Consider the following 20,503-nt stretch of genomic DNA (forward strand, 5'->3'; position numbering starts at 1 on the left):
CTGTGGATACCTCCCAGGAACACCGGGCGACTTCGAGCAACAACAAGGAGGAGGAGGAGAATGTGAGACAGGCAAGCGGAGGATCCATTCTCCCCAACAGCCAAGAACTATTTTTAATCTGGAGCCTATCCCTTTCACAGAACCAGTATCAGCTGCAGAATGTACAGCTGAGCGTGGCCCGGGCTTATTGTGCTATGGTGTCTGCACAGGTAACCCAGGCTTATGAGAGTAGGTGCAAAAAAGGCTTGGTTTGTTTGCCATTGATTTCAGGGCAGGAGAGAGGTAAGTGCATCATGGGAGGCTAATGCCATGTTCCCATAACCCCCCACGCAAATGTTTTGGTCCCATAAGGCACTGCAAGCCCAGGCCAAAATTCTCCTCAGCTACATGCACTGTGGGATAGCTACCCACAGTGCAGTGCTCCGTGCATCAATGCAAGCTCTCCTAGTGAGGATGCACTCCACCAACACAATGAGCACGGTGGGGACACACAAGATCAACTTGCTTAAATCGGGGTCTCAATGTCAACTTAAATAAAATGGACTTAACTTTGTAGTGTAGACATGGCCATAGAAACAAAATGATTTCTGTCTACTGCCTTGTCTATTGTGGGAAAAGGCACCATCTTAGAAAACTTGTCAACAAACTATCATGACATGAAATACAATTTTGCCTTTAGTGTGGCCAAGGATTATGTTATCTGATTGTGATTTAACACAACTGCCCTTGTCCACTCTAAGGAGAAAATCACGTGTGATGTGTTGGTTAGAAAATGTATTATAACCCAATGAATTTTCCCAGTGTAGACAAACCTGATGGCAGAATGTCACAGTTCCCCAGGTGTCATGAGCTGCTCTTCAGAACATCTTGTTCAACATGCTAGAGGCAAAGGAATGGTGGGAAAGTGCTACTAAATTCATATAGAGTACTTGATCCTACAGCCTGTTATAGACTGAGGGAAAGGAAGCAGAATATTGGAGGTAAGAGGAGAGAATTAGAGGTCGCAGTGATATTTTCAGAGCCAATGTCAGGCATCTCTATAGGCAGAAACTTTCCAGAGTTTGTAAAACCTTATTTCTTTTCTCTATGAATCTCAGGGGTGCACCAGAGCCAGTAGCACAACAATTGGAGAATTGCTCCAAAAAGCAGCCGTGGAGCCATTTTCTCCTTTGAACTGAAAGCCCAATTCACCTTATCCTTAGAAGCTTTGTGCAGATGGCACTGCTCTGAATTGTCTGTGATGGAGGGCTTCTAGGGCCGCAACTTACAGCTCTGGCTCATGAAGAGAAATGCTTTTAACAAAAGTCTACAGGGCAGCAGAATGAAAATACACAGGAAAAAAAAATATTAGCTGCAAGGCTTAATTATGACATTTGCTATAGCTGCTGCAGCCAGGAGACAGGAATAGGGGCTGGCTGCTGACAGGTGCTGATAAGCGTGGCTTCTTCAAAAATAAGAGATAATGAAAGGGACCATTACTAGAGCCTGGGGAACTGTTTTTATATAGCTCTTTAATTTCTTTTAGGGGAGGCATAACTGCTGATAAATTCTGTGGTCTGAAATGAATTATAGATGTTTTTAAAAGTAGTTAAAAATTATAGTAGTTTTTAAAAGAAGCTAACTTCCTGCTTGATATACCTTGACTGAGTTACACCAAGGATGAATGTGGCATGTGCAGCTGTGGGACCCGGTTCTGCTCTCATTTCTCCAGGATGCTGCTGTGAGTTTGCCCCACTGGGACTATACATCATACTGGAAAAACATATTTTAACTAATGGGACTTTGCACCTAGTCTAGAGAGGCCAAAATGTGTTTGAAGACTTCGTAAGTGATTGTGACCAACCCCAGGATCCCTCTGGTACTGAGCCTAAGAGCTTATCTATACTTGAAGTGCTACCTTACAACAGGAGAACTCATCAGTGTAGGTAATCTATCTCCCTGACAGCTAGGTTGACAAAGAATTCTTCTTTGAATAGTGTCCATATGGGTGTTCCACTGTAGGTGTATGTGCATCCCTGCGCTTCTGATGAGAGATCTTTGGTAGCAGTGTCCATTTGGCCCACACATGATCTCTCCCCTCCTCATGCTCTGCCTCGAGGCTAATTAGCACTGCACAGGTGAACCACCCTTAGTTCCTTCTCAACCGACGCTGGCTAGACATAGAGCAATTAGCAGTCCACTCACAGATACCTTACTTCTTTAGGAATTCGTTCCTAGCTTGTTTTAGTATTTTTCTTCTTAATCTCAGGGGGCTTGCTTTAGTTTTTTCTCTGAAACTAAAGCTGCTCCTCATGGAGGGAGCTCTTCAGCCTGCAACTCCCATGCCCAGAGATTCCCAGGCAACATGAGTCTTCTCCGCAGCCTTCTACCTCCAAGACCAGTGAAACAAGATACCGCTCGTATGCCTAAAGACCCTATGGGCACAGGCACCAAAGCAGTGGTACCACCGGTCAGGGCCTGAAGTGGAAACCGTACCACTTTCAGGCAGATGGCATTGGTAGGGACATTCTCAGTACTGACAACTGCGAGACAAACATCATTGGGCTGCTTCATGTGAACAAGGTTGCCGGCCCCCTCAGTTCTGCCGACTCAATACCAGCAACCACTGATGGTACTAACTACTGCAGCACTGCAGGAATTTAGTTTCTCTAAGGACCTCACGTTGTCTGAGGTACCAGCGTCTCCTCTAATCGGTACCGGGTCCCCGGTACCGTGCGCATCTTGAGCCCAGGAATCACCACGGGCACCAAGTCTTGCACCTCCACTTTCCATATCAGCTTCATTGTTTTCCAGTGGAGAGTCGGATAGTGACCAGGAGACAGTCCTCTCCCGCCACTCCCATCATGCTTCCGCCCACTATCAACCCGGGCCTGCCCACTCATAGCCTCGGTATGGACAACCCTTGTAGTATGACCAAGTATGGGCTCAACCACCTATGCCTTTTCCGCTGCCCCAGTGGCCCTATTGGGATCTGTGGGTAGCCTATAGTCATCATCCTTCCCTGGCATCTAGTGTGACCAACCAAAAGACTGTGAGCAATTCCCACTCAACCACCATCTCTAGAGCTTCAGAACCTCCTCAGGAGATCTTGGAGGAGCAGGAGGTCAGACTAGAGGAGGAGGTTACACCACTTACTAATATCTCTTCCTCCTCTCCAGATGAACCACCGTCTATGGAAGATGATTTTAAATTCTTACAAGACCTGACTAAGAAGGTGGCAGATATCTTACAAATACCTCCAAGGAAGCTTCTGGATATTCCACATACATCATTCTCCTCCAGGATAGCCCTCCCCATCAATGAGGCACTTTTGGATCCAGCTAAGTTTATATGGCAAACGCCAGCAGCAGCCACACTGACATGCAAACAGGCCTATAAACAATATTATGTACCTCCCAGGGATACGGAATTTCTTTTTTCCCCACACTCCACCTAATTTCATCATGGTAGATGCAGTAAACTTCCATGTCTGGTAACATCATTCCAAGTCAACCCTTTAGGATAGGGATTGGGAGCACCTTGACTTATTTGGATGAAAGGTCTACTCTTCTGCTACTCTGCGATTTAGAATTGCAAATTACCAGGCCTTAGCAACAAAGTTTGACTACATATGAACTATACCAAATTAAACACCCTTATTGACTGTCTCCCAGAATCACAATGGGAACAATTTCGAGCACATCTCAACAGCCTCACAACTCAGGGCAGATGGTTGCCCATGGAAGTGATTCTCCACAGCAATCTCCTCGAACTCAGGGCAGTCAGGAACACTTGTGCTTACTTTCTCCCACTGATCAGAGGTACACACACACACAGGTCATGACAGACAACATCACATAAATCGTCTGAGAGATGCCAGATCATCCTCCTTCGAACCTATGGCCACTTGTTCGCTTACATGCCTATCAACGAAAACAGCATTTCTCGTGGCCATCACCTCAGTGAGGAGAATAGAGGAAATAGCAGCCCTTATGGCGCACCCTCTTTATGATATTCTTTCACAACAAGGTTACTCTGAGGCCACACCTAAAGTTTATTCCCAAGGTGTCCTCATCTTTTCACATAAACCAACTGATTCACCTCCCAACCTTTTATCCCAAGCCTCACTGTGATAACAGAGGCCATGCTGCACACGCTAGACTTAAGGAGAGCCCTAGCCTTCTACCTGGACAGGATGAAGGCTTCTGGCAAATCTCCCAAGCTCTTCCTTTCCATTGTGGAAAGATCTAAAGCAGGGGTGGGCAAACTTTTTGGCTTGAGGGCCACACCAGGGTTCCAAAACTGTATGGAGGGCCAGGTAGGGGAGGCTGTGCCTCCCCAGATAGCCTGGCTCCCGCCCCCTGACTGCCCCCTCCCGACCCATCAGAAGTCCCAACCCATCCAACCCTCCCTGCTCCTTGTCCTCTGACTGCCCCCTCCCGGGACCTCCCGCCCCTAAGCACACCCCAGGACCCCACCCCCATCCAATTACCCTTACCCCCACCCCTATCCACACCCCGCCCCCCGGCAGGCCCCCCGGGACTCCCACGCCTTTCCAACCCCGCCCCCATTCCACCTCCCCTGACTGCCCCCACCCAGAGCACTGGCGGCCCGGCAAGCTGAAGCTGTGGGGGAGGGGCCAGGGGATAGCCTCCCTGGCCGAGAGCTCAAGAGTCGGGCAGGACAGTCCCATAGGACGGATGTGGCCCACGGGCCATAGTTTGCCCACCTCTGGTCTAAAGGCACAGCAGTATTGGCCCAGAAGCTCTCAAAGTGGGTCTCGAACTGTATTAAGCTCTGCTAGCATGTGCACAATATAGTACCTCCATCTGGAATTTGCACACACCCCACAAGGTCAGTTTCCTCCTCCGTCGCCTTCCTCAAGAATGTTCCTGTCAGGGTTCCCTCCCCACTCAGAACTCTGGGGTGCAGATTTGGGGACCTGCATGAAAGACCCCCAAGCTTATTTCTACCAGCTTAGTTTAAAATCTTCCCCAAGGCACAAATTCTTCCTTGTCCTTGGACGGTATTGCTGCCACCACCAAGTGAGTTAGACAAAGATTCAGGAAAAGGACCACTTGGAGTTCCTGTTTCCCCAAAATATCCCCCCAAGCCCCTTCACCCCTTTTCCTGGGGAGGCTTGAGAATAATATACCAACCAAATAGGTAAACCAGGTGAGCACAGACCAGACCCTTGGGTTTTTAGGACACTAAAAACCAATCCGGTTATTAAAAGCAGAACTTTATTATAACGAAAAAAGTAAAAGAAGTACCTCTGTAAAATCAGGATGGAAGGTTATTTTACAGGGTAGTAAGATTTAAAATACAGAGGATTCCCCTCTAGGCAAAATTTTAAGGTTACAAAAAACAGGAATAAACCTCCCTCTTAGCATAGGGAAAATTCACAAGCTAAAACAAAAGATAATCTAACCCATTTCCCTGCTTCACTTACAATTTTTGTAATCTTAGATGCTTATTTCAGGTAGGATTTTAGGAGAGGTTTTTTTCTTGCCTGGTCCCTCTCTCTGTCCCGAGAGAGCACAAACAAAACCTCCCCCCACAAATTTGAAAGGGTCTTCTTCCCTTATTGGTCCTTTTGGACAGGTGCAAACCAGGTTATTTGAGCTTCTTAACCCCTTACAGGTCAAGGACGGATTTTATGCTACCCTTAGCTGTATGTTTATGACAATCCCTCTCTCGGAAATCTGCAGAGCAGCCACCTGGGCATCTGTACATATCTTCACAGAACTCTATATGATTCCTGGAGACTCTGCTTCCAATGATAGCTTTGGATCTACCGTATTATCATCTATAACAGACTGGACTCTAAAGCCCCAACCTCCCATTAGGGATACTGCTCGGGATTCACTTACAGTGGATCACGTGTAGAGACACTACTTGAAGAAGAAGAAGAGGAAGTTACTCACCTTGTGCAGTAATGATGGTTCTTCAAGATGTGTGTCCGATGGGTGCTCCACAACTCACCCTCCTCCCCTCTACTTCAGAGTTCTTGATAAGGACTCTGCGGTAGAGAAGGAACTGAAGGGGATTCGCCCACGCAGCACTAATTGGCCTTGAGATAGAGCATGAGGAGGGGAGAGCACATGGGTGGGCTGAACAGATACTGCTACCAAACACCTCCAATCAGAAGCGCAGGGACACACATACACCTACAGTGGAGCACTGTAGGGGGGACACATCTAGAAGCACAATCGTTACGCACAAGCTGAATAATTTCCTTTTCTGTCAACAAGGGCCTTAAGTCAACGCTCAGGTATGGATTTTTCACACCCCTGAGTGATGCAGTTATGCTGACCTAATTTTCTCATGCAGACCAGGCCAAAGAGAAACAATTCCTACCCATTAGCATGCGAGGCAGCCTGCAGGTGGCAGTGCCTTTTCAGAAGCAATCTGCAGCCCGTCGGTAACTCAAGCACCCTTTTTGTGTCTGAAAATTCAATGTCTGTGGGCTCGGTTGTACTCACATAATGACTACTGGGTGCAATTTAGGTCATATAGATGTCAATAGAAATCTTTCCATTACAATTGGCATCAGCTCAGGTCCTAAATTCAAATACCCTCACTGTATCTGCACGGCAGGCCCTTAGATATCAAAATGGTCAAAGTTACAATTGGAAATAATGTTGAAGTCGGTTTTAAAAATCTGGTGTTGGTCACGACTGACTCAGGACAAATTAGAAGAGGCAACTTAATATTTTTTGCAAACTCTCTCTTTTCCTTGTATTTTATGTTTTTCATTCCTCCAACTCGTCCCTAAGTTTCTTCCCTCTGTGTTTCATTCAAATGCAGGAGTTTTCTTTTGGGCTTCTGGCTTTCTCTTTAAGCCTTGATTGCTCATTATCACCTGCATCAGACTACAACACCGTCTGTAAAAGTATCACTATTTCAGAACATCATAGCACTGGAAACTAGTTTTTGTTGTAAGATCTCCAAATTGCTCTGCTGCCTTTAACAGAATATGTACATCATATAGCTAAAGGAGCAGGGGAATTAGCACACTGCTTTTCACTTATAGCAGTCAGCCTTTTGTGTGAGGGATAAACTAAGTCCAGTGAAAGGTAGAGGAATAATGTTGTTGATGTCTGCTATTGAAGAAGAATGGAGAAAAAGGAAAGTCTTCAGGGGGCACAAATACTATTAGCAAGTATTGGCTTGCTGGGGTAAACACCATCATTCAGTGCCCAGTAGGCTCAACAAAAGAAAAGTTCACAAAGACAAAAGAATCTTACTTCCAAAAGGGAATTTAAATAACTTAGGGCCAGATCCTCAACTGGTGTAAAGTGATGTAGTTCCATTGAAACCAAATTAATGATGCCTGCTTTCACCAGCTGAGGATCTGACCCTGAAACTTTATTTTTAGGCTGCTCTTTCCTTCACATTTATGAAAAATATTGTACTATGACTTCATGCTGGAGACTTGGTTTCAGTTCCCTTCTCTCAGCTATTCATTTTCTATTATTATTTTCTTTAAACTGCATTCTCTCCTATATTGGACACTATTATTTAGGCTACTCTTCCTCTGGACAACAACTGCATGACAAAACATAGAGCTGGGACTGACTGAAATGCTCTTGCTCCCCCTTGTGGTGAGGCTTTGGAAGAGTGGCTTTGCACATGTTTGCACCTGCATCTTTATATTTCTGTTTTTGAAGTGTTTGCCAGCTTGCTGTAACCTTGGTTTCATTACCTGTTTCCTTAGTGTAAACCTGTGTAAGCCACTCATGTAAGAAGGATACTCAAAAACAAAGTTGCTGCTCATTGAGACATACATTTCTTCTCATTCTCCCTATCCAATTTTCTCTGTGCAGCTATAACATTTGGTTTCAATACATTTACGTTTAACTTGGAAGCTTTAGATTAAAGAAGAAAGGAAGAGTGACCTTTCTGTACAGGGTGGTCAGAGAAGGGCATTTATAGATGTTCTGAACTCTTTGGATGTACAAAGTTATCTGTTCTGTAGCAAAGGTAGCTGCAGATTGTACAGTTGTGTTACAGACCAGATCCTGAAATCCTTGGTGGTACTTATTCAAGCAAAATTCTCTTTGACATGAATGAGAGTTTTACCAGAGTAAGAGCTGGGTAGGCCTTTCAGGATTTGGCCCATCTGAACAGCTATGCAATCATCTGCAAAGAAGTGAATTAGTGTAACACAGTTGTCAACTGTTGTGATCACAAGCATTGCCATAGCTGATATTTTTCTTAAAGTCCCAGCTCCTGGAGTCATGTGATTATGGGAGATCTCACTTTCATTAGCTAAAAAAAAAGGCAAATTTCTAACCTCATAGTTGCAGATAAAAGTTTGAAAATGTGACCACATGCACCCAAAAGGCTCAGAAAGCAAAGAAAAAGAGCTCCAATGTTATTTTTTTTTTAAATCTCCCAGGGGGGTGGGTGGGTGTTTTTTGTTTTTTGTTTTTTTTGAAGCCTCGCTCATGATTTTTGAATGATTGGGGTTGGCAGTGCTGGTAACACAAAGATGTGATTCATTGTAAGCATCCTGAAGTAGTGCAGCTACTGTATTAGACTTGAAAGCAGAAATAGCTATAATAGAATAGATTGTGCCTAAATTGGAGTGACACTGAAGGCAAGTGCCACATGCTGGCAAAGTCAGCTGGTGGTGAGGCGGGGATGGAAAACAAGCAGAGCACCCTGATGTTGCAGAAGTGGGCAAGCGGTTCTCTTTCAAGCTCTGGCTGCTTAGCACTGTATGTTGCTTATTGGCCCCATGAAACATTTAGAGTTAGTTAGTCATAGAGATTTCACACAGTGCCCGTCTAGTCCCTAGAGATGTATTCATTCTCTGTGCCCCTGGGTCCTTGTCTTCCTGCTGTGACTGACAACAAAATTGCCAATTGTATGATGGTTTCCATGATGTGGGCACATTACCACAAGGATTGTATCGAGACCACCAGTTCCTTCCACCTACGCTACTGAACAGCTGTCCGATGGCAAGGAATTATCTGAGTTGGGGTGGCTTTAAACCACTGATTTAGAGGCAAAAGTCTCTATCCCCTGAGCCACCCAATGAAGACAGAAGTATCCTTGTTATGTGAAAGAGTACAGAGATCAGAGGTGGATCCTGTCTGTCTTGCAAACTGGGACAACTGACAGGCAGACTTCGAACCTTATTTAAATTCTTGTACCCTGTCCTTGCCAGTTTACTTGGAGTGAAGTGGACGGTAGGGTCACACTTTAATAGTCAATTGCAGCAGGTCTGGGGGATTTCAAAAGGTCACTTTGGATCTTAATACTCTCCAGAAATAACTGACCTCTTCTAGTCTAATAGACTTCTTACCATAGAACATACAGCACACTCCCAACTACTGCAAACCATTAGTTTGTTGGGAAGATCTACCTTTCTGAACAGATAGTCACAGATAAACATTCATTCATTCAAATTCCTGTTGGGGTAACAGCCCCAAGGAAAAGTCTCCTCAGCCTATATCAAAGGATTAGACCTGTGGTTCACAAAATGTCATCTATTGACCTCTCATGGTCTGTAGAGCACTTGCTAGTGGCCCATGAACAGCTGACTCATCACTGGTACTGTCTCCTGTTCCATGTTCTCAGCTTCTAAATCATCTTAAAAGACAGTAAAAATACATTCAGCATGTTCCCAAATATTACTTTGCTCTGTAAGCAATTGCCACAAGGATGTTATATGATCGTGATTGGGAGGGTGGCCCACAACACAGTTGCCATTTTCGTGTGCACTTCGCACTGTGAAAAACGTATAAGAACCTTTGGGATTAGATAACAAATTGGAAGTTGAAGGAGTTATTGAAATTTGAATCATAGGTGTGGAAATCTGAAAAATTCTCTAGCCAGGAGTAGCTCCACTAAATCAACTGCTTATCCTGATGTATCTCTTCCCTGTTTATCTGCACCGCATTGTAAAATGCAGAACATTCTTCAGTGATGTTAGAGAACAGTCAGTGAAGATGAGACAGTCCTGGTGGTGGTATCTCCATTCTGGTGCTGCAGAGGGGGGTGTTCTGGTCCTTGTATGCTGTCCCTGTGTTAGATCATGACATGAGAAGAAGCTATAGAAAAGGGTGTCTCCTTTCCCTCTGCTAAATTGGACTGAAAAATCTCATAAGAACAGACTTTCTCTTAGAATTTCCAGTGGTGCTGCCTGCTTATAGTCAGAACACAAATCCTCCTAGAAAAGCCTCCCTCAGAAAAGCATGGCCCTTCTGTTTCCAGGCCAGAGTGGATCCAGGAAATCCAAAGGCATTTATTTTATCTTTAATATATATATTTTAATGTATTGAAAGAGTTGACCAAACTCTTTTGAACCTCCAAAAATGCTTGGGCTGGAAGTTTGGTTAAAGGCTTGTTTTGATTATTATTTTATCCCAACTATTTTGTCTGTCCCTAGTAGTAAAACCTTCATCCAGCTCCTATTCTTTTTAATGCCTTTCCAGGTGTACCTGAAGCAGAAGTTACTTGGTTGAGGAATAGGATCAAGCTGACCCCTGCCTATCATCTGCATGATGGCTCATTGCTGATTGCAAATGTAACTCTGTCTGATCAGGGGTTATACTCCTGCAGGGCAGCCAATCTTCGTGGAGAGGTGACTGAAAGCACACAGCTGTTGATTCTTGGTAAGCTACAAAAATGCATGTTGTCTATGGAAGGGCTATTTGTTCATGACATTTCCCACGTGTCACTGTAGTAATGAAACCTAGGCACCAAACAGACCTCTCTCTTCGGAGCTAGTCAGAGGACATAACAGAAGAGAGAGTAATATAAACTGCTTTGTGTTCCAGTGAAAAAAAGAACTCTAATTGTGTTAGCAGCCTACATAAGCAGGAAAAAGATTGTCTTCATTTGTGGAGAAGGCAGAAGATATTGGAATGGGGAGGGGGGAAGGTTATGTGGGTTAGAAGAGAAAAAAAGAATAAGCTAAAAAAAAATCTTTAATATGTAATTTTCACATATTCAGATTTTATGGCTAAGGAAAGAACCAGTCTCCTCCCCTGACCATTCCCCAAAATGGCACCCGTGAAATGAAAGCAATACCCTGTGTAATGCTCCATCTCCGAGAAGCAGCCCCCCCTGGTAAAACACTGAGTGACACTGAGCAATTTCACACCTCACTAACAGATGCATAAACTCTGTGCACTTTTACAAAACAGTAACTCAGTTCATTGAAGGGTGAAGTTTACTTTGTCTTGGGTTTCATGGTAGCAGGCTGAATGTCTAGCTGGGTGATTTAGAAAGATATTGTCAGGTCCAAAGCATGGATGGAAGTTTTACCCACGACTGATTTATTGTGCTTGCTGATGGATTTTCCTCCCTAATAACACATCTGTGTCATTTCCTGCTGTCTGAGAGATGAAAGATCCGGCAGGACTATGTAAACGCTACTGTACGTTGGGTAATGAAGTGTGCACGTTTTGTAACCGTGTACATATTATTGCAGCAACACCATTAAAAAGCATCCATTACAAAACTCTGTTTTCAGGGCTTAGTATATTGTTGGTTTAAATCTCAACTATTCAACCTTGCAGGGTGAACCTAGGCCCTGCAGAATCTGCTGCCTCAAAGGCTCCAGTTCTTGGGGCAGATTTAAAAGTGAAAGTTCTCAGTTTTATGGACAGCGCTAAAGCCTCTGTTTGATGTTCACATAGGTCCCCTGTGACTTCAGATGAACCCTAGAAACTTGATCTAAAAATTATCTGCCTAGATTTTAAAAAATAACAACCTGAGTTTCATCTTACAGGTCATAATTCTCACATGGCTTCCTTTTCCTGCTCACGAAAAATGGCTTCTTTTTTTAAAGATACAATGTTACTGTTGTTTCGCCAGGCAGCTTATACCCATTTGTAGTCAAATCACTTTCACAATCATTTTAATAAAAAGAAATAGTATGAAACACCTGAGCCATATATATTTCATAACGAGTACACGTAGCAGTAGCAACCCTGGCTCAACTTACAGCCCCATTTAACTAAATGGGAAGGAATGTAAACATTCACTTACATCAAGTTTAATGTTTGTAGTGTTATTGTAGCTATGCTGGTCCTAAGATATTAGAGAGAGAAGCTGAGTGAGATAGTATCTTTCATTGAACTATGTCTTGACCTGTTTCAGAGTAGCAGCCGTGTTAGTCTGCATCCACAAAAAGAACATGAGTACTTGTGGCACCTTAGAGACTAACAAATTTATTTGAGCATAAGCTTTCATGGGCTACAGTTCACTTCATTGGATGCATAGAATGGAACATATAGTAAGAAGATATACACATATATATACACATATATACACACATACATACAGAGAACATGAAAAGGTGGAGTAAGAGGCTAATTAATTAAGATGAGCTATTATCAGCAGGAGACCTGTGTAAGCTCAAAAGTTTGTCTCTCTCACCAACAGAAGTTGGTCCAGTAAAGATATCACCTCATCCACCTTCTCTCTCCTCTATCACATTCACTGTCACTTAAATGACAGTGGTGGGGAAAACAGGAAACAAAATATAAAAATTGGATCATTGTCATCTTATAATTAATAATGGGCCAAATCCTACAGTCCTTAGGGACTGATCCTGTGAAAAGTGATCCTCACACAGACAGTTACTCCTGCACAGAGTCCCATTGACTTCAGTATTACTTGAGAGTAGCTGTATTCACAGTAATAACTCTCTGCCACTTGGGCTCTTAGGCATTTGGAGTTTTGCCGGAGTAGCCTTCCAGATTTGGCTAGTGCTAAAACAATCCTGAATTATGACCTTATCGAAAGTCCTTTGAAGTCAATAAGGAGGCTCCCATTGGCTTCAGTGGGCATTGGATCAGACCATTAGTATTGTCACTGTGATTTGAGGCTTCTCTATGTGGCAAGTTTCTGGGTGGCAAGCCAACGGGTGAATCTACATTGTACCAGCTTGCTATTCAGTAAAGTCCCATGTGGACACAGCTACAGAGCAGTGAAAGTCCTGGAGTGTGGCTTGGCATACTTCAAGCAGTAGTGTGTTATGACTAGATACTGTATTGGCTGTTCTGTGTGAATTTCCCATCTGTTCTGAGCGACTGTATCTGTTAGTGAACTAAATGTGCTGCAGTGCCTAGCTAATCACAATAAGGATGCTGTGATAGCCTTAATGCAAATTTTCTTAGCATTTGAGGGCTTCTGCCTGACCCTGAATTATTATTTTAACCTCTTCCCTGCCTCCTCGTGTGCCTGACACATCAGGCAAAGCACACCTCTAATGTTGTCCAATACTACCTAGTACATCCCCTTTGGAATGTTGATGCTCCGGCACAGCAAATAATGTGACAGCTGATTTAAAACTTCCTCAATATCTTATCCGCTATGGTGTTCTTTGTTATCTCAGTCTCTCAATCTGTTTCCAGACCCCCCACAAACCCTCCTTCAATTAGAAGACTTGACAACAATGCTTTTAATCTCGGGGCCAGATATTCCCTCCGTGCTGACCTCTCCTTCAGGAACAAGGATGGCGCTAAATCCTGGAAGTTCTGTCCTCATCGGTAAGTTGATCTCTAAAGTTTGTTGGATAAAAGTATGAGAAATGAGCTAAACATGCAAAATTCAGATCCAGATGTTCATCCTGATCCGGGGCATATGAGGGGCTCCTTTGTGCTCGACACTGTACATACACAAAGTAAGAGCCACAGGAAGTAGATGCAACAAAAAGAGGGATGAGGAAGTCAGGATGAGGTTAAAGGTACTCTAGATTGTGCTTCGGTCTCCTTTTCCTCTCCACATAACTACTGGTCTCTACTTTTCAATCATCCATTCCTGTTGTCCTTTCTGCAGGGTTTCTCCCAGAGCTTTGTCCATCTCTCTTCATTTACTTTGCTCTTGCAAGCTGTTTGTTTCACTGTGGTATTTGTTTTAATCTTCTTTATACCACATCTGCACCACCTGAAGTGTGCTCCAAGCTTTACAAGCAAATAATTCTGAATGAAATGATCTTCTTCTTCCATTATTTCATTCTTCTCCACCTTCTGTTTAGTTTCTGTTTTGTCTTTCTTTCTTCTGCACTTCAACCCCTACTGTATATTGTAGAGTGTTTTCAGGCCTGTGGACACAGTCTGTTTACAAAAAGATTCTCATTCTTTTGTTGTTATTATTTCTAAGCTCTCTTTCTTCTAATATTTTGGAGGTCATATTTAATATGAGGCTCAGTTAAACAACCAGCTTCTCAGGCAGCCTTATCATGACTCTCACTGAAATCATCGAGTAGTTCAGTACTGATTTTTAACCTGGCAGAAGCAGGATTGTAAATCTTTAGCAGAGGATCTGTATCTTGTCTCAGTGCTGATGAGAATAGTTGTATTCCTTTCCACAGGCCTCCTACCAGCACTTTGTTTACATTCAATAGCAAATATTTCTATAAGGGGAATTTTTATTTACATTTTTATTTTTGTTTGGGATTTATTTTTCCCTCAGTGCTGACATCTGTGTCCATCTGTAATTGTTTCTTAGCAAGCCGCTCTGGATTGCATTTGTGCTTCCACCAGACCTGCAGTTAAGGAGCTCTTTTGGGGGGGAAATATCTGAAGGTATTTGATAGCATTCAATAAATCATTTCAGGTGTGGTTTTATTGCATTCGCAGTCCTAGGACTTGGTCACTTCTGTTTCATCCATTTCCTCTCAGGTTTTCAAAGCAAAATCTTTAAAAGTTTTTTTGTTGAGATCTGAAAGAGATAATGCACCAGTCATAAAATGTGTTTTGCATCTGTCTGTACATAATAACCTCTACTTCAGTCTCATGGGGCCATATCATCCCCTAACCTGCTGCTCCTGCTTAGGGTACAGGAAACTCCAGGAGTTCCCAATATCAAGCCAAATTTATTCTTGATGTACTTCTATTTATTCTGTGGAGATGCACATTGCTGAAGTTGACCTGATATTATAAAAACCTAAGGAACGTTCTTGATAGATATTCTAATAAAAGATGGGCTGGGACTGAAATATCCAGTCGGCTAGAATTCATACAGATACAACCAAACTGTCCATATGTAAGTGGGTGACACAACATGGCATAGCCAAAACATGTGCGCAAAGCATTTGATACACGTGCAAATTATCCAAACAATTATTGTCTGCAGTTAACCACATATTGTCCTACCTGCATTCAGCTAAAGATAGACCACTTACTTCTGCAAAAACAATTGGCCCACACCTCAGCCATTCTTTTAACTGACACTAGATTAATTTTTAGGATTTTGTCAGCATGGACTAGGATAAAAGACTCCCTTCCCTTTTGCTCCCAAATTCTGTTTCTCTGCAACTATCTAATAGACATTCTGTCTCCATAACCCCTCTCTACAGCTACCCCATCTGGCTGTCCCCTCTAGTCCTTCCTATTCTGTAATCCAGAAGGTCCATTTTAATGCCTCCTAAGCATTGAGCCAGCTTCTACACAGAGATATCACTTTTGCTCTGGATGGTGATATTCTAATTTAATTCTAAAAGACTTGATGCTGGGAGGATGTGGTGAGTGAAGAGGATGCTGTTGGGAATTGCAAGGAAACAAGAAGCTGGGAGTCAAGTGATTGGGAGTCAGGATGTAAGTGGAGAATTCTCTTGGGGAAAAGTTGGGTATCATGGGAGCAGAAGGATTCAGTGAGGAGAGAGAGTTAACAAGGGAAAGAAGAGAACTTTGAAACCCTTGGATAAATTCTGATAAGTATCCAGACTTCTCAGGATTTACGTGAAATGAGAATCTGAATTGGTGAGGTTTGCCTGCTACCTCATTAAACACAGCTTCCTTAACAGGAAGAGGGAAATATGTGAAGCATGAGAAGATGAGGAGGTTAAATTTGCACATTGAGAAGAAGAATGACACGGCTGCTACTCTGAAACCTGTCATTATGCAAGGCACTGAATTTAGCCGTATAGAGTGGAAATCTGTCAACTTCATGAAAAAACTCGCAGCTCCTCTGTTTTTTCCACCAAATGCATCCGATGAAGTGAGCTGTAGCTCACGAAAGCTTATGCTCTAATAAATTTGTTAGTCTCTAAGGTGCCACAAGTACTCCTTTTCTTTTTGCGAATACAGACTAACACGGCTGCTACTCTGAAACCTGAGAAGAAGAATGTACTACTTAATTGAGTGAGAATTAAAAGCTGAAGGACATGGCTTGCAGCCTGTCATTTATGCTGCATACATTCTTCTAGTGTGTCTGCCCCAATATATTTTCAATGACTACATGGATCCATTTGCCATCCCGTCTCAACCCCTGTGGACCTCCCTTGTGGTAAAGCTCTGAGTCTTGGGGCCACAACATGGGTGCCAAGTTTTACAGGCTGCTTTTCACCAGGTGAAAGAGATCCTTCAGTAGCACACTTACCAACTGTGTCATTTTGGCCGCAGGGGCAGAGAGGGAGTTCTTTTTGGGCTTCATCCTTTTCCCATTGAAGTCAGTGGCAAAATTCCCATTGACTTCAAAGGTGGAGGAGCAGGCCCTTAAACAATGTCCTTTTTAGAGGTCACAGAAGCAAACCACCTTTAGAGGTGAAGGGACAATAGTCTCTATAGCCGTGCCCACCAGCTGTCTAGTTAGCACACCATAGTTATCTTTCTCAGGTAGTGACCAGAGGGTACAATTGCTCCTTATCAAATCACCAGTAAGATGCATCCAGCTATGCATCCATTCTCCCTGCAACCCTTTTATGATGTCCCTATTGCAGGCTCTGCTCAACTATCTACCAAACTCAGCTCCTACTATTAAGGACAAGATTTTTCTCATAATAGAACCTGCAGCACCTCTCAGTTTGGGAACTTACCCAATTTTTATATGAACTGAAATTGTCAATGAGTGATAAGCAATATATTACATATGCCAATAATTTCTGGTTTACTTAATTTGTGGCATGTGCAAAATAAGATTTCATGTCACAGGTCCAGTTCTTTGCTTTATATTTCCATAAGTGCTTTAAAGTAACACAAACTTAGCATTTCATGGAAAACCAATAAAAAGTTAACATGTATTTTTATATCTGGGAAACAGTTGTACATTTCGGCAGTTACGCTTATTTCCTTTGAAAGTTTTCAGATTAGTCCCTATTCTACAAGATTTTCTGTGAGGAATACAAAAATATTTTTGGACACAGTTCTTCAAAAGTTGACCACAAGATTACTATGAGGGAGATAAGCAGGCAAAAAGAGAAGCTGTTACTGTTAACTCTCACATGCTGGGATTTTATAATCACGTTTGTGGCCACTTGGCACTTTTCTAAGCCACTATCAAAATGCAGAATTATTTTTCTGGATTGAAAGGACAATTTAAGATTATTAATAATAATACACTTCAACTAGAATCTCTTTACCTACACTCCCAATAAAAACTCATGCAAATTAAAATAATTTTAATAACTAAGGGCTTCATTCCAGTTACATTTGCTATCAAACATTGATTTGCTATCAAACATCAACGAGTAGTCACTTTTACTTCACTGGGACCTATTCATGGTAATAAGCACTATACGTGGAGTTTTCAAATGTGCCTAAGTGGGAAGTGTAGACATTACAGTGATGAGAGGTGTTCTCCTGTCGCTGTAGTTAATCCACATCCCTGAGAGGCAATAGCTAGGTCATCAGAAGAATTCTTCCATCAACCTAGCACTGTCTACACCAGAGGTTAGGTTGGTTTAGCTACATCGCTCAGAGGTCTGGATTTTTCACTCCCCTGAGTGATGTAACTGGGTCGATTTTACTTTTTTAGTGTAAACCTGGCCTTATTACAGTGACAAGAAGGTTCTCCTGTCTCTGTAGTTAATCCACCTCCCCAAGTGACAGTAGCTAGGTTGATAGAAGAATTTTTCTGTTGACCTAGCATTGTCTATGCCAGTGGTTGGCTGGCTTAACTATGCTGCTTAGGTATGTGAATTTTTCTACACTGGAAACTTACAAGGACATAGCTTTGTCTCTCAGGGGCGTGAAAAATCCATACCCCTGAGAGATGTCGGTATGCCAACCGAACCTCCGGGACAGACAGCACTAGATCGATGAAAGAATTCTTTCAACAACCTAGCTACCACCTCTTGGGGAGGTGGTTTACCTACACTGATGAAAGAACCCCTCGTGTCAGTATAGCAAATGTCTATACTGAAGTGCTATAGCTGCAGTAACCATTTAAGTGTACTTAAGGTATGCCTACACTACAATAAAAAAACACTGGAATTTTTACAACAACCCCATGGAACCATTTCTAATGGTGTTGGGTTTTGTAAATATTAGGTCTGTCAATTAATCGCAGTTAACTCAAGTGATAAACCCCAAAAAATTAATCACGATTAATCACAGTTTTAATCTCACTGTTAAACAATAGAATACCAATTGAAATTTATTAAATATGTTGCATGTTTTTCCACATTTTCATATATATATTATATTCCGTGTTGTAATTGAAATCAAAGTGTATATTATTTTTGATTACAAATATTTGCACTGTAAAAATGATAAACAAAAGAAATTGTATTTTTCAATTCACCTCATTCAAGTACTGAAGTGCAATCTCTTTTTCATGAAAGTGCAACTTAGAAATGTAGATTTTTTTTGTTACATAACTGCACTCAAAAACAAAACAATGTAAAACTTCAGAGCTTACAAGTCCACTCAATTCTACTTCTTGCTCAGCCAATCGCTAAGACAAACAAGTTTGTTTACATTTAAAGGAGATAATGCTGCCCTCTTCTTATTTACAATGTCAACAGAAAGTGAGAACAGGAATTTGCATGGCACTTTTGTAGCTGGCATTGCAAGGTATTTACATGCCAGATATGCTAAACATTCATGTGCCCCTTAATGCTTCGGCCATCATTCCAGAAGACATGCTTCCATGCTGATGACGCTTGTTAAAAAAATAATGCGTTAATTAAATTTGTGACTGAACTCCTTGGGTCATTGTATGTCCCCTGTTCTGTTTTACCCGAATTCTGTTATATAGTTCATGTATTATAGCAGTCTTGACAAAATGCAAAGGAAGTGTCAATGTGAGATTTCTAAAGATAGCTATAACACTCGACCCAAGATTTAAGAATCTGAAGTGCCTTCTCAAATCTGATCGGGGCGGGGTGTGGAGCTCACTTTCGGAAGTCTTAAAAGAGCAACACTTTGATGCAGAAACTACAGAACTCGAACCACCAATAAAGAAAATCAATCTTCTGCTGGTGGCATCTGATTCAGATAATGATAATGAACATGCATCTGTCCGCACTGCTTTGGATTGTTATCAAGCAGAACCCATCATCAGCATGGGTGCATGTCCCCTGTAATGGTGGTTGAAGCATGAAGGGACATATGAATCTTTAGCGCATCTGGCATGTAACTATCTTGCGATGCCAGCTACAACAGTGCCATGAGAAAGCCTGTTCTCACTTTCAGCTGACATTGTAAACAAGAAGCAGGCAGCATTATCTCTTGTAAATGTAAACAAACTTGTTTGTACATAATTCTACGTTTGTAAGTTCAATTTTCATGATAACGAGATTGCATTACAGTACTTATATTAGGTGAATTGAAAAATACTATTTCTTTTGTTTTTTTACAGTGCAAATACTTGTAGTCAAAAATAAATATAAAGTGAGCACTGTACACTTTGTATTTTGTGTTGTATTTGAAATCAATATATTTGACAAAGTAGAAAACATCCAAAAATATTTAAATAAATGGTATTCTATTATTGTTTAACAGTGCGATTGATTGCAATTAATTTTTTTAATCACTTGATAGTCCTAGTAAATATATGTTTGGACAAAAGCTAAAACGTGGGCCAAATTTGACCAATTCAGCAAAATTCTGAAACTAACATCTATTATTAGGTGCTGTCCTAAAGTGTTTACTGTAACTTGCCTTTTCTGCAGGCTGCTACCTATAGCTGCTAGAGAGCTGCCAAGAGGGGACTTTTCAGAGACACCAGACTCTCTTTATATAAAAAAAAAAAAAATTCTCAAGACATTGTTTTGTCTTGTTTCTAACTTTATTTTCTCACCACTTTATGCAGGCAACAAAATTGGAATATGTGGCTTATACTCAGGGGTGAAAGTAAATTAAAGACTTACCGGTATGCCGGAGTCCTGAGCAGGGGGCGTGGCCTTAACCGGAAGAGGCATGACCTTAACCGGACGAGGCAGGGCCTTAAATCCTTGGGCCCTTTAAATCTTGATTTAAAGGGCCAGAGCTCCAGCTGCGGTAGTGGCAGCTGGGAGCCCGTGGCCCTTTAAATCACCCCCCAGCTACCAACTGCAGAGGCGGCTGGGAACCCCGGCGCTGGGGGACGATTTAAAGGACCCAAGGCTCCAGCTACCGCCGCGGAGCCCTGGGCCCTTTAAATCACTGAGGAGCTCTGGGGGCTCCAGGCTGCCACTGCTACCTCAGGGCTCTGGGCTCTGGCAGAGCTTTAAAGGGCCTGGGGCTCCGCTGTGGTAGCGGCTGCCGGAGCCCCGAGCCCTTTAAATCCCCGCCTGAGCCCCGCTGCCTGAGTCCTGGGGTAGAGGCAGCCAGGCTCTGTCAGGGATTTAAAGGGC

General features: G+C 42.6%; 1 protein-coding gene across 5 annotated transcripts in view; it reads left to right on the top strand.

Moving 5' to 3' along the window:
• Positions 1–20,503, top strand: part of ADAMTSL1 (ADAMTS like 1) — a 683,211-nt gene that overhangs the window by 627,544 nt on the left and 35,164 nt on the right. For all 5 annotated transcript variants that reach the window (XM_043515182.1, XM_038403598.2, XM_043515184.1 and 2 more), the window contains 2 exons: positions 10,428–10,607; positions 13,359–13,493. In XM_043515182.1, coding sequence (XP_043371117.1) covers positions 10,428–10,607; positions 13,359–13,493 — 315 coding nt within the window. The remainder of the gene's footprint in view (positions 1–10,427; positions 10,608–13,358; positions 13,494–20,503) is intronic.

The sequence above is a fragment of the Dermochelys coriacea genome, chromosome 5 (genome assembly GCF_009764565.3).
Source record: "Dermochelys coriacea isolate rDerCor1 chromosome 5, rDerCor1.pri.v4, whole genome shotgun sequence".
Taxonomy (NCBI): Eukaryota; Metazoa; Chordata; order Testudines; family Dermochelyidae; genus Dermochelys; species Dermochelys coriacea.